The sequence below is a fragment of the Phalaenopsis equestris genome, unplaced genomic scaffold, assembly GCF_001263595.1.
Source record: "Phalaenopsis equestris unplaced genomic scaffold, ASM126359v1 Scaffold000002, whole genome shotgun sequence".
Lineage (NCBI taxonomy): Eukaryota > Viridiplantae > Streptophyta > Magnoliopsida > Asparagales > Orchidaceae > Phalaenopsis > Phalaenopsis equestris.
The window spans coordinates 60,536,187-60,551,757 of NW_018164444.1; the positions used below are offsets into that span (position 1 = coordinate 60,536,187).

At 34.3% G+C, this 15,571-nt stretch overlaps 1 protein-coding gene across 1 annotated transcript in view; it reads left to right on the forward strand.

Annotated features, from left to right (window-relative positions):
* The first annotated feature begins 6,618 nt into the window (after positions 1-6,618).
* LOC110023802 (ABSCISIC ACID-INSENSITIVE 5-like protein 5) overlaps positions 6,619-15,571 on the forward strand; it is a 28,815-nt gene continuing 19,862 nt past the window's right edge. Inside the window, exons 1-3 of the mRNA XM_020723398.1 lie at positions 6,619-7,519; positions 7,639-7,710; positions 8,199-8,228. Of these exons, the coding sequence (XP_020579057.1) occupies positions 6,875-7,519; positions 7,639-7,710; positions 8,199-8,228 (747 nt within the window). The 5' untranslated portion in view covers positions 6,619-6,874. The remainder of the gene's footprint in view (positions 7,520-7,638; positions 7,711-8,198; positions 8,229-15,571) is intronic.

A 15,571-nucleotide genomic window follows, 5' to 3' on the forward strand; every position in this document is an offset into this window, starting at 1 on the left:
TGATCCAATTACAGTCTGGTGCCACTCAAAAATGATGTTCTGTTTATGTTGCATGAAAAATAGATGCCAACAAATGACCCCCGACAAGATGATCCTTCGGGTCCTGGATTTTTTGTCCAATAAATTCTCTGATGCACTCCATTTTATCTCCAGTCTCCCTATTGTGAGATCCTTCTCCTTGCATGGCTCCTCTTCGTATTAGTGACATGATTCATGCTCGCCGCACCTTTTAGGATGTTGAATCCAAGAATGTTTGTGCATTGCACCCAAGGAATAGATCACAAAGAAGAAGTCGAGAGACACACAAAGAAAATAATGAACAAAATTGAATATTGTCTATTTCGTAAAATGTTCCCCATATTAATAGGGGAGATGGTGCAATGGTGATATCGCATTGCCCCCACCCCCCTGGTTAGAAAGGGGTATGCACTAAAATATTTCTATTAGTTTACATGTATGGACTTGTCGTCTGACCCTTTTTTTGGTATGGTCTGCTGAGCTTGGTTGATTTCGGGTTGACGGGGTTAGCTCGGTTTGCTGATTTTGGTTGGTGTGGTCCGATCAACTAATCCAACCTGATTGACTATCCTCGTCCCTTAATTAGAACCTTTGGAGTCTCCACTGGATGTTTGAAGATACTTTGTGGAACTGAAACTTCTTTTGGGCCGCTCTACTGGGTGCAGGCTATCACATTGAGTCAGTTTTTTTCTAGCAGTTGGGTCATATGCTCTTTCATCTAGTATTCGGTCGAATGACTCGTGCTTGGATCATTCAGTTGCCTCTTTAATCATCCCATGGTTTAGTATGTTTTGGCTTAGTTGGCTTGGCTGGTTCGGTTATGTGGCCCCTACAATCTCCTGGCAGTTGATCCATCTTTATTGTTCTCTTCCCCGCTAGACCATTTGTTTTCTTTTAAGATCAGTGCAATATATTTATATATATGTGTGTGTGTGTAGAGTATAAAGTATAAAATTTCTCTTGTTCTACATTCTTCTTAGTGCTTGCTCAACTTATCCATTATTTGTTCACCCAAAGACAAATTCATGGGACAGATTCGACTCAGCCTGCTCATGCGCATCAGAGTTGAGACCCCAACTCAAAAAGCCGCATAAATGAGGTGTACGTGGGATCCATCACACAACCTTAGATCTCTGGCCAGCTGGTTCGAACCAAGTAAGCAATCTGATAATTTATGCCACAGCGGCGACCGAAGTTGGCTGGTTGGTGAACCAGATGCGACCACAGTTTGGAATAAGAGATAGTTGACGAAATATTAAATTAATAATCACATATAAGCAAATCAAATACACTTACGTATGTGTTTTTTAAAATGGGGAGTAAGGAATTATGCGTGTATCATTGCAATATTTTTGTTGATATAACTATTATTTATGTATTTATTCATATGTTAATATTACTCAAAGTTTGAAGAACAAAACAAATTTTTTTAAACATTTTTAACGTTTATTTACTAGGATTTCTAATTTTTTTTTAATAGGTTTATTTATAACGTGTGCAAATATATAAATTAGAATTTCCTTTAAATGATTGAAGAATAATATAATAAATAATAAAGAATGTAAAAGTAAGCAGGAAAATATCTATTTTAGAATTATGATAAGAAGGTTTTAAATTCAGTTTTTAAGTGTGGTCAAAATGTAATGTCAATTTCATTAGTCTAAATTGGGTTGGGGTATTTAAATACATAGCATACAATTCCAATATATTTACATTTCTAACGCTTAAATTTTTATTTTTACATTTACAATACTCAAATCTTTCATATCACAACAAAAGCATCGCTATTTCTAACTCACTCTAACAAAATTAAATTTACATATTTTCATGTAATATAAAATACTATAAATATAAAAATCAAAGTTTATGTGATTAATGTGTAAATATATAGGACTGTGTAGTTTATAGGTAAGTCTTCCTATTTTTAATAGTTGTGATTGTTCATTTACTTTGTATGTATTTTTTTTTTTAAGAATAAAGGCCTTAACTAATTAGCTAGATTAGAGATGAGTAACACAATTACAAAGTTAGGTTTTAATTTTAACTATGTTAGCATCATCTTTGATGCAAATCTTCATTTAAATCTTTTGAGATCATATTTCATATTAATAGAATTATCCATAGCTTGAGATGTCCATATGTAGCTCTATTTGGCTGACTGACACGAAAAGACAACATTATGCATCTTAGATGCCAAAGGCACCCTGCCTTGTGTTGTAGCAGCAGACACAATGTCATGGGACCAGACCCAACGTCGTTGTGCTCTAGACCGCGCATCGACTTTTGCTCACAAATTTGGGCAGTGTTGCAACGTTGCTACCGTATTTGCCAGTAGATTCAAACATTCCCTCCCACTGCCCAACCGAATTTTGATTATAGGCATAGGGAGAAAAGTCTTATATAAGTGGAGAACGATATGGCTTTCAAGGCAAAGCCAACGAGAGATGATAAAGTACCATTTTGAGAGGTTTTAAGGAGATTTTTTTTTTCTGGAGTTTGAGAGGGATTTTGGATACTTTCTTAGAGAGCTTTTGGATTATGCTCGAGAAAGTGGTGGGATTTTATGGAATATATTGGAGAGAAAAATTCTAGAAAAAATGAGAGCCTTTTCCCTTCTCTTCTTCTTCCTCTTCCTCTTCTTATTCTAGTTGAAGTGTCATCTTCTTGGGGAGAGAGAGAGAGAGAGAGAGAGAGAGAGAGAGAGAGAGAGAGAGAGAGAGAGAGAGAGGGAGGGAGCTTTTGAAGAGAGTTTCTTTTTTTCTTTTTCCTTGTTCTTAAAGCCTAGGTGAGACCTTATGAAGGAGGGCCCTTATGAGCCTTTAAACTCTTGTTTCATGCCAGGAGCAGCTTTGTGAGACATAATTTGACTTCAAGCCTGTAGTGGTGTGATTATGTTTCCCATTTTCTCATTTCTTAGGGCCACATAAGGTGATGTTAAAAACATAAGTTGATGTTAGAGGAAGCTTATCCTATATCCCTCTTAAATTTCCTTGAGTATTTCAAACCCTACTTTCATTTTCCCTTTTGGTTAATATCTCAGTATTTCAGCTTTGTGGTCATGCTATTAAACCCCATTCATTTGATTACTTAGTCTTATCTACTAGGTTTGATAAGAGTTTGTATTTATGAAGGTGTAGAATTTGAAAAAAAAAATATTTTCTTTCTCATAGATTTTCCTTTGAAAAACTTTCATGATCATAGGATTCATCAATGATTGATTTATATTATAACCAATATGTTGAGATGAAACACAAAGATTACATATGTTCCTTCATCTTGAAAACAACCTCGATAGAGATTTGTTAGGTTTACACTTGAGATTTTGCCATTGAATGGGTAATGCTTTAATATGTGCTTTTAATATATATGGTTGATAAGCTGGCATATTGGCCTTACAAGTGCTTGTGTGTTGGTTTGTGAGTCTATGTTATGCACGCATCGCCCAAATTCATATGGGCTATGGTATTTGCATATCTTTGTGGTCATTTTTATGTTAACACAATTACTCATTTTCCTTATTTCATATTATTTGCAACATAATGTTTGCATTTTATTGACATATACATTTGGTACATCTCATGTGTTTGCACAACAAGAATGTAGTGCTTTGAGGGAATAAAACCCATTCACATGATGTTTCTACTTAGCATTAGGGATATATTTGGGAAATTGTGTTGAGTGATTCTTAGGTTTACTACCTATTGTTTACATGTAACAACATCATATGAAGATTACTCAATATAATAACACACACACACACACACACACACACACACACATATATATATATTTGCATATTAAGTAAATGTGTGTCCAATATTATGGAGTATTATTGAGCCTCAAACATTGGAAGCATCGTTTTAAAGTTAATGTTAGGTATATCTTAGCATATCAATAAAAATTAGTCTTACATTTAAGGCATTTTTCTGTAAATTTTTCATTAAAGGTTTGGTATTCATTCATTTTATTCATTTTTCTTAGAATTTTCAAATATTTAAGGCATATGGTACTTCTTATCATATATTTACATACATTTAAGAAAAAAGTCATAATATTTATTTCATGCATTTATTTCTCTCCTATCACCTTTTTGGGTGCACCTAATATGACATCAATATATATATATATATATATATATATAAAGGAAGTCAGCACTTTAATGGAAAAATTTTTTTTAAAAAGAGATTATTTTACTTATCTAACTTTCTATGACTATAGAGATTATTTACATTTTTTAAGTTCTGTTGAACATATAAGCTTAAATTATAAATGTGTGCGTGAACTAAGAATTTTATCATTTATTAGATGCCAACACATAAATACACGTTAATCTCATATACACATAATTTACTTTAAAACCACAAAATGTTATTCTAGCTTATGCCCATGTCATCAAAAAAATCAATAGATTCGCTGGATTATATTCATGCATGCAAATGAGCATAACATTGTACAATGTTCTTTCAGATATATTTCTGAAAGAACTTTTACCTTCCTTACTCTTATTATTCTTGATCTACATAAAAAGGTGATGTGTACTAACATCTTCTAAATGAGAAATAGTATGAAGATAAAAAGATGTATGTAATAAAAATAAAATCTATTGCAATTCATCACAAAAGTCAAAGAAAAAAAATGTAATATAATCTCTATATCAATTGTTACCGCCTACAGAGCTATATGAGCATAATGAATCCACTATTTGGAGTGTCTTAATGTGAAGGATGTCATGGTTGATCCCTCGTATGGTGTTGCTGCTCCTTTAAAGGCTCAAGCGCATCCTCCTTCTCTGTGATAATGGACAATTGGACATGATATGATGTGAATTGTTGCTACTCTGTTACATAATAGACATGGTGCTCCCATTATAGTTGTTGTTGGGAAATTAGCATGGCAATGAGTATCTAAAAGTACCCATGGTGTTGAATTGTAAAATATCATGCTCCAAAAAAGGCTAAAGAAGTGCAAAGTGAATGCCCGTGATCCCTCCCAACGATACTCTCCACTGCAAGTAATAAGACAATAGGCTTTGATAAGTCTAAGATGGTAGTTTTGGATAGATCGTAGAACCAAGAGGAACTTAGGTGGATGGTCTAGAGTTGGCATATTGTGTCAGTGGGTGAACTCGTGCATCCTCAACTGAAGCATCATCTATTGGTGCGTATCTGATAAATATGTTGATTATTGCATTAGGTTGCATAGCTCCTCCATCCTATCAATTGCAATCTTCCTTGGACTACCTTCACTAGTGCCAAAAAAGGCCTAAAAAAAACCTTGGTCTCCACAATGAAGTCATGTTGCAAAATTATATTATTTTTAAATTATTACATTACTATAAAAATGCAAAAAAAATTTTAAAGCCAAAAAATAAAGGACATAACAGAGATATCTCTGTGAAGGGCCTCAAGTAATACTTGTCTCGCAAATCCATTGGAGTACTAAGTACAATCAAACCCAAGATCGATATTATATCATGTTCATTGGTTGCATCAATTTTGGATGTCATACATGTAGGATGTCTACTTGAATGACTTGTGACTGTTTCCTATTCACTTATAGTATCCCATAGCTCAAGACATTCATCTAGTCCCCACCCCCCTTTGGAGCGTGTTTGGGGGGCACAAAATCAGAGACTGTGATGATTCAGCCTTACCCGGGAGAATCCACCACTGGATGACATCATTGACAATATGATACATGCTTGATGTCCATTTTGGTGTTTAGAGATAGGGCTGTCAATTTGGCTCGTTGTTCGTGAACAGCTCGCGTTCGGCTCGTTCGTTAAGCCTAACGAGCCGAACACGAACAAATTTTTAAGCTCGAAATGTAAACGAGCCGAACACGAACAACAGTTTGTTCGCTTGTGTTCGACTCGAAATGGCTTCGAAAAAAAAAATTATATAACTTTTTATATAACAATATATTACATATATTATTTATATAATAATATATTGTACATATTTATGTCTAAGCTTAAATCATAACACCGTGGCAATGTGGTTAGTGTCTTCTTTTCTATAGATTTGATCCAGGTTCGAATCTCACACTTTACATCTATTTTTCTCAATTTTAGTTTAACGAGCCAATTTCGAGCAATTTCGAGCCGAACATCGAACACGAATATTTAAATCGAGCCGAACACGAACACACTATTCACGAGTCTATTTCGAATACGAGCCGATTTCGAACACGAGCTATTTCGAACGAGCCGAACACGAGCTATTTTGAACGAGCCGAACACGAGCTTAGCCTGAGCTCGCTCAAGCTCGGCTCGTTTACAACCCTATTTAGAGACTATCACATATTCATATGAAGTCTCTCGTGATTAAGGGAACCCATCGAAGCTTCAAGTTGGCATTTCCGTGAAGACCAGTATTTAGACTTCGTACTGCGCGGTGATTCAAGTCGACGCCAAAATCCTTGATGCAATGCCCACAAAAATACTTATCTCTAAAGTTATGAAACTTTATTTTAATTATATTTGATCCACCATAACTGTTGGATCGAGAAAGTCATTTTCCCATAAAAATCAGGACTTTATTTTATTCAAAATCTCTAACTTCTTCATGGGGAATACAAAAACTGCCTTTTAGTAAAAAAATATTGCTTCTAGTGTTTGAAGTCCATCCTTTCAATCGGATTAACGAATTGAGTCTCCCCTTTCTTAAAACCTAATTAGTGCCTTCCCCTGATATCGCATGAAACTGAACAGTGCTTAGTCTTCGCCGCAGTTTCGACCACGCGGGCGGCAGCGCCGCATTTAGGGAGAACTGACCAAGGATGGGGGAGTTTGGATAAGCATACTCACCAAAACAATGGCAACGAATTAAAAACCCTAACTGTATATTTCTGGAATATGGCTTCATCGAGAGTGATCGCGACCTCATCATCCGGGAAATCTAATATCTCGCGTCAGTCTTCTCTCTACCCGAAGCCATCAGCGGAGCTTCAGAATTCCACAAGCGATGGCGATCCCCCAAAGAGTCTTGGCTCCATGGTTATGGATGATCTCATTCGAAATATGTATGGAGATAACGTGCCGCCAGTTTCACCATATGCCGGCTGCGTGGAGACGCCTTCCATGAAGAGTGGGGGGGTCATGACAGCTGAGGATGTGTGGAGAGAGATCACTGTAGGAAGGCAAGCGGAAGGCGGCGGCGAAGTGGATGCCTTTTTGAGCGAATCAGAGAGCAAGGATGCTGGGGAGATGACTTTGGAGGATTTCCTGGCTAGGGCAGGGGCTGTGATTGAAGAGGAGGTTAGGGTTTCGTCGGGAGTTCACTCGGCGGGTCAGGCTGCGTCTGACCAATTTGTGCAGCAACCACTGACCATCGAAAATCCGGTTCGGGTGTTCGGGAACGGGACGGAGGTTGTTTCTATAGGGGGAGGGAGAGGTAGGAGGCGGCATCTGCTTGATCCGGAGGATCGGATTACATTGCAAAGGCAGAAGCGGATGATAAAAAACAGGGAGTCTGCAGCCAGGTCTAGAGAGAGAAAGCAGGTCCTGGCTTTATTCGCTTTCCCGTCAATATCTGTCTGCCATCTTAAAGAGAAAATAGTGATCACGCTCTAATGTACTGAATTCAGAGTTTGACGTTTGTGCTTCGTGTGCTGTTTTAGGCTTATACAGCGGAGCTGGAATCTTTAGTCCATCAGCTGGAGCAGGAGAATGCTCAGCTGCATATTGAGCTGGTAAATTGCACTTCCGTTATCGCATTTTATTAAACTTTGAATTAGTCGGTAATTTATGCTAATGAAAGAAAAAATGCATCTTTTTTCCTTATTTTCTTTTTCTCGAGCTTATTTTAAGTTGCGAAGCTGATTTTCTCATCCCTGGATTTGAAAACTATTTGCCGCAGGTTTTCGAAGATTTTATCTTTGTTAAAACGTTTTTCATGTAATTGCATTGCAAAAAAAAAAAAATTTTCTGTTGGAGCTTTCTTTCCCAAGAATTGATGGCCTAAAATCTGGATATGAAATGACTTTTGTCTAATGGTATTGAAAATATTGGTTTCGTATGAGTCTTGTACTTGAAAATATTCTGATTTCATTGACCAAGTATAAAATTTTGAATGGGTAAAATTTTTGGGGAAATTATAGAGGCTAAACATTCTTGATGCTTAACTGTCATTTCCCAATTTAAGTTTCAATTCTTAACTGACATTTTGGATGAACTGCAGGAACAAGTCAATAAAGAGAGATTTAAGCAGGTATGAGCTATCAACCTTTATCTACTAAGATAGGAGATGATAATTTGCCACATTAACTCTAAGCATCAATTGGATTCTAAGATGCTTTTATATTATTTATATAACAATATATATATAGGTTAATTTTGCTATCTAACTGTTTCTTTGTGTTCGTTTTAATGCCATGTTTCAATCTAATGCTATTTAGAATTGCTGCTAGCATCATCTTTTAGTTTGTCATTTATTTTTGCTCCTAGATAGCCTCACATATAATTTTTTGGGGGGTGAGATTTGGATTCTGAACTCAGCACGTCAATTTAAGGTGGTGGAATGTAGCTAGCCACTCGAAGCCATGTCTACTTTGCCTCGGAGATATTCCATAAGATTTGGAATGACATTGGCTTCTGAGCAAGGATGATAGCCTGATGTGTAGATGTTAGTAGATTTGAAAGTTATTATGTCATTCAAGTAGGATTGAAATGTCATTTAAGAAATTTTTTTAAGGATATCGCTGTGACAAAGGACTGAAATTCTCTTAGCACTACATTTTATGATAGATGTCAACATCTATTAACAATTTCTATTATTGATATAATTTTATGGCAATTGTGTGAAGCACATGCAAAAACTTTGTAAACATGTTGTACCTTCCTTTATGTTTTTGGTACTTTCTTAATATTCAGAGGCGGACCTACATATATTTGAGGGGGGAAAATTGCCCCCTCTGAAATTTGAAAATTTATTAATGAAATATACAATTTAATCATATTTGTCCCCTCTAAATTATATTAATTGCCCCAATTTGTCCCCTCTCATTATACTAATGCCTCGACTGAGGTGTAACAAACAGAGCCCATGTCGATTAAAGCCTTTAATTTATCGTTCTATAGCTCTTTTAACTTTTTAATTTATTGAATACTGAATTTAAAAGAATCTAAGCTTAATAAACCTTTGAGACCGTAATCAAGCATATAGACACGTTAAACTTACTGACCAAGCATAATTTTTTTTAAGAAGATTCAACTTTTTCTTTAAAGCTAGTATAACAGTTTTCCACCAGGGTAAACACAAGCGCGTTTTGATGATGACCACATGCAGACTTTTCTTTAATTAAACTACAAAAAATTCTGTTTCCAAATCATTGTGGGACTAAATTTCACAAGGCACTTTTGTGGTTGGAACCTGGAATGTGATATTATTGTGAAATTTACACACATACCATTCAATTCCTATCTATGTATATATCTAACACTCAAATTTCAAAGTTTACATAAATACCACCTTAACTATGCATAAACAAATGTATTTCACTTTTTGAAAATTAAAATAGTGATATCACACAAATTAATATAATAGTACTTTTGATATGATATGAACATTTTGGATGGTATAAATGTAGAAAGTGAAGTTTATATGTTAGATATATATATACATAAGAATTGTGTGGTATGTATGTAAATTGTGTGGTATGTATGTAAATGCGGTATGTATGTAAATGCCCCTATATTTAAAAAAGAAAAATTCATTTTTGTATGCTCCTAATGTATATTTGTATTAATTTTTTTTGTATTTGTTATTAATTATTTTGCATACATTTATTTAATTATTATATATATTCGTATTATAAAAATATACAAAATAGATTGAAATGATTGTAATATTATTTAATTTATCAATGATAATTGCCCCTGAAAAAAGAGGCTCGTTCTGCCCCTGTTAATACTATTTAAAAACCTCTCTCTTGGCAGCTTATATCCTCTTGAACTTATCACTCCAATTTTATATGTCGTTGATGAATTGATTATTCCCCCTTTTGTGTTACATTGTTGAATTTAGAAAAGATGTATCTATGTTTTGAACTTTATACTAATAGATTCTAAATCTCAAAATTGTATTCACATATGTAATGCTCATCTCTCGTTTGGCAATCAGTAATGCAAAAGTCTTGTTAGAATTTAAAATTATTATTTTTCATGCGCTTAAGGCTCACCATCACAATGTAGTGGGCGTGGCAGTCTATGATGATATGGTCATTCATTCAAATATGCATAACTTTTATACCATGGATTTGCCTCAAGTTTGCCACATTCTTCTTCAGCAAAATATGTTGTACTCTCCATTCTTTATAGCTTTGGGACTTTCTTAAAATTCCTTTAAGATCATTTTTTTGTGGCCTATGTCTTCTTGTACTTATCTAGCCAATTTTATTTATGATCACCAAATTGAGTTTTTGCCCATTGTATCAAGCTGTTGAATTTGGGAAAGATATCTCTTTTTTTAAAACTCTATTTTAGAATCTCCAAATCCATTCAAATATGCAATATGCTCATGTCTCGTTGACAATTAGTGTTGAAAAATTATTGTTAGAATTTAATCTTAATTTTGAAGTCATGAGCTTAAGATTTGCTTGGCATGTTGCAAGGGTGCCCCCTATCTCAACATAGCGGTCGATGCCAGCTTATGATGATGTGGTTCCACCCCATTTTTTTTCTCAATAAAATGAGCAAGAGCATCTTGTGCCATGCAGTGTGGCAATCATTGCCTTAAATGCATGATTGTCTTTTGCAAATGATGAAGGTCCAAATCAAGAAGATTGTATACCAATTGTTGAGATCCAAATTATGTTATACTTTGTCATCAGTTAGGATGAAGAAGAACATGAATGGAATTTTGGAGAGGGTGAGAGAGAGAGAGAGAGAGAGAGAGAGAGAGAAGTTTTTCATGGCAAATATTTCTATTAATTTAACGCTTTATTACAAATTGACGAATGTCGGACAAATATTATTATTTTCTAGTGAAGTAAAACATTATAAATTTTTTATCACATGTGTCTTCCAATGTCAATTAATAAGAATTTCCAAAGAAAAAATTACGATAACCCTTAAAGGAATAATTTTGAGGACAAATGGTGAAGTACCTCAAGCACCGTGGAAATAAGTAAAAACCTGTATGGGCCATATTACTTGTAACCTTGTGAATACAACAGTGGATATATATATTTTTCTTTTTTCATCCTCCTTCTGGTTATTAACATATGAAACCTTGTATCCACTAGAGAATTGAAACTATATTTTTATCTAATTTGAAAGATGTCTCGGCATATTCTCATCATTTTGTTCACAAATTGGTGGGAGCTAAGATGTACGAGGAATTGTTGGTTTAGTTTCGTTGATATCATTAGTGAGTGACAAAGCGACCAAATCCATGGGGCTTGTAGGGGCAAAAATCTCTAGATTTGAAGGGAAAATTAATTTGGTTTTGAATTTTGAGTGCATTCCTAATCTGTTGAAAGAGGTTTATCCATCAACTATTAGAAGGGCTGAGCGTTTGGTTCTAGCTCTTGCACCAAATATTTAGAACTTTTAGGCCGTGGATGGGCATTTTAAACAATCTTAGAATTATGCCTAGAAATCTTACATGAAGGGCAATAAGTGGGTATGCTTTTAAATTCATCCCTCTTCTAGTGCCTACAAAATGAGGAACCAATCCACTATTTAAACTGAGGTGTAATATCCAATTCTAGGAAATCTCCACCCTTAGAATGCCTAGAAAAGTATGTAGTGGTAATGTTTACTTGCAATGGTTTTTCAATTATTGAACCCAAAGAGTATAAAGTGGATTGATTGAAATAATCTATACAATGCCATAGGAATGGAATCTACATACGAGTGATGGGTGGTTTCTTAGAGGAGTCAAAATGTGGTAACCATCTTAGTATATGCATTGGAATAGCACTTATATAATATGATTGTTGAGAAAAAATCCGGTGTAGTTTCCTTCTAATGAAAGTGTTATAATGATATATTAAAACTCAATGAACTTCATCAAGAAGTCACCCGTCAAATGAAGTTATGAATTATCTTCAAATTGGGATGGCCCAAAGAAAATTTCTAAATTTTTGAGAGAAAGATGAAAATTCGGAAATGCGATTTCTTTTTATTATTATAATAGAATAGAACAAGTTTGACTTTGTAAGCGAATGGTTGTTTTTGTTGTAGAATTGCAATATTTTGGTGAAAGAATAATGAAAAGTGGGTTGACAGAGAGGATTGTAAACTTGAAGAATCCAAGCCACATATACCATTATTAAAGGAACTAAGAGGTTGGGCAATTGGATATGAAGTTGCTGAAGGGGAGGAAGCAAGGGGATGAGTGAAAGGGATAGGAGGAGGTTCATCCAAAAACCTAAGAGTAGCTTGCGTGTGAGGTCGGATTATGCGGGAAACTGAAAATAGGGTAATGGGGGAGTGAGCAGGAGCCAAATTGGAACGTAGAGTGACAAATAAGACCCCAATCATAATCAAAAGAAGAGAATGAGGCACACCGATGAGTGGGAGAAGAAGAACAAAAGCTCATAGTGCGCAAAAGGTGGCAAAAAGAGGCCAACTCTAGGAGCCAAAAGTACTAAGAGCAAAAGCTCATCTTGAGTGAAAAAGTAGGAGAAGTGGGATACCATGTCATGAGGCATTGGTTATAGGAGATAGGCAAGAGAAGCAGCAAATAGGATAGGCTATACTGTGAGTATAGCATGAGAGTGAGGCCTAGGGCTCCATTGAAAATGAGGTCATATTTCATCTTGAACTTTCATATAATCCATCGATAGGGTTATAAATAAGTCGTGTCAAGTCGAACACCATCTTGTTTAACCTCATTCTTTTTTTATCGAGTTCGAGCCAAGCTTAGACAATAATGAGTTTTATAACTTATTCAAGTTTTTTTATAAGTTATTGAGTTGAACTATAATCCAATTTTAATTGTGCCTAGTTAATTATATGTTTAATGCTAACAAACTAAACATATATGCTTATTACTAGGCATCAATAGTTTTATGAGTTTTAATTAAAGTTGACCTAGTTAATTAAGTTTTTTTTCTTATGTTGCTTAGTGAACTTAAAATATTTATAAAAATATTTAATTATGGTTATTTATTTAATGGCACCAAATTCATGCTTCTACAATCTCCATGCAACAATAGTAGAGTGAAGCGACAATATTTTGAAAATTTGCCAACAAATCATTTCAGGATATGGTAAGGCCCTTTTATCGAATTTAACTTAATAACTGGCACATTTCTTCAGGAATCAACCAAGATTCAATAGACCATCTTGGATCAAACCTAGCACCAATCTCCGAGTGATTCTTCAATTTGATTCTATTCATCGTCCTCACAAATCTCAGCTTAAAGGTCTTATCCATTTGTTCATCACTTTAAGGGACAAAATGGTTTGACTTGGAGGACCAAAAACTTGTTTCAATAAAGGGTATTTTTATGTTATGTGGATCTTGCTAACCACATGTTCCCTACATCCGTCATTCATCTTTGCAGAAGTAGTAAACTTTCATTTGCCCTCTAACTTTATAGATACCCCCTTTTCAAGGGAAGGGAAAGAGACTTCTAACTCTTATTCTCCTATTCCAGGGGAGAGCTCTTCTTTGAGCCCTTATCTTTCAACACAAAGGAGAAATTCTACTAAATTAGTTTCTGTTCTTAATATGATGCTTAGTCACTAGTTTGAGTATCAGAAGATCTTTCCAGAGTCAGTTTATTAAAGTCTAGTTTCTTTGAATATTGGACATGGTATCAGGTTTGAGACGACCCACTAATCATAAATCTACTTGCATTTAAAGATCATTTCTAGCATGCTATATTAATAAAACCTTGTTCATTTTTGATCTGAAGTAAATATTTCTTTTAAAACTAAACCATTTTCTTGGTGCATTTTTTGCAAGAATTTTTACATGCGAAGCCCTTCTTTGGAGGATTTAGTTCATTTGTCTTTTCAACTACTGCTACCCTATTACTAGAAGAAGGGGACAGCATTCTGTACTCCTAGTTCATGCCTCCTTCAAATGTTCGAAGGAGATTTATTGTTATTCCTAGCTGTTGATTGAGGCCAACACCCAAGTCATAAAGGGTTCCTTGTCACCATTGATGTTTTAACATCAAGGGCTCTTTATTAATGCAAATTCACCATTTTATCCTTAGAAGGTGGTCATTCTAACTGAATCATTGATATTTAGATGCCTTTAATTTTTTTATTGTAATGTTTAGGATTTATTCTTTAGCAAGGAAAAAGTACTTAGATTTTAATATGTGGTTCTTTTTTTTATTATGCCTTATTATCTATAAAGTTATCATTTATTAATAAATATCTCTTGTTATGTAACCTAGAATTAGAATAAAAAATCTATGCTAAGAGACTAATTTATTTATTATATCATTTTTAGAGCTTTCTTTTCCTTCTTCATTTTCTTTTATGCTATATTTTTATTCCTCTGCGTTTTTCTCTTTTTCCTGGTGTTATGCTTTGTGGTATAAGAGAATATTGTCCTTGGTCTGGCATCAATTGATATTAGAGCATGATCTTAACATTAATTTGGTAGTAGAGCATTTCGATCCTTCACCGCATGTGGTGTTTAGAGATGCATTTACAACATTTTGGTTTTTTATTATTCTTCAGCTAAATTTGCTAAGCTTTTGAGGTTAAAAAATTATTCTTCAATGAAATCTATGGAGCCAAGCTCTTAGCTTTAGCTAATTACAAATCCTTAATCAGTCCTAGTTCTCTATGAATCTTATCTTATTGGTATGAATATATCTAGATGATGAATTTAACATTGGATAAATGCAAATGTGGTTTAGACCTCAAGGTAATTTTTAAAAAGAATATTTCTGATGGATGTCATTCTGGAAATTTCACTACTATATTGGAAGAAAATTTAATGTTCACATACGATCTCATATTTCTTGTTTTGTGAAGTTTAACTAATTATGATATGGAACCGCATCAAATTCGTTACGTTACCTGGAAGCCATCCAAATTGACTATTTTTCATGATTAGTGGTTTTGCTTGGTTTTGATTTAGAGCAACCATTTTGATTAACTTTCTGTAGGTGAGGAAATAAGAAAGATAATAAACAAGCAATTCTTTCCTAGTTGCCTGCATCTTATGGTTCCCATTTGTGGGCACTATAAACAGAAAAAAACAGATATTTTTTAGCAATAATCTCTATGATGACTCCATTAGTCCTAGGATGCGAATTTTAATTTGAAAATCTGGCTGCCTGAATAAACTTTTTAACTAAACTATCTAATAAATTTTTTTTATTGATTACAATAGAATGTGGCATTCAAAAAGCTCGCTGATTCTTACTCAAGATCTATGATGTCTGCAAAAATCTGAGAAGATCTTTTGGAGGATATAATCGGGACAATCTAGGAAACTCTTTATTCGTTTATTCTCGTCCTATTTTATTTTATTTTATTTTTCATTTAAGACCTATTTTCTTTTCCTAATTTAGTTTAGATATATTTGTTAAGTTTGTAAACTAGGAGAGAATGTTTTAACTATATATATATATA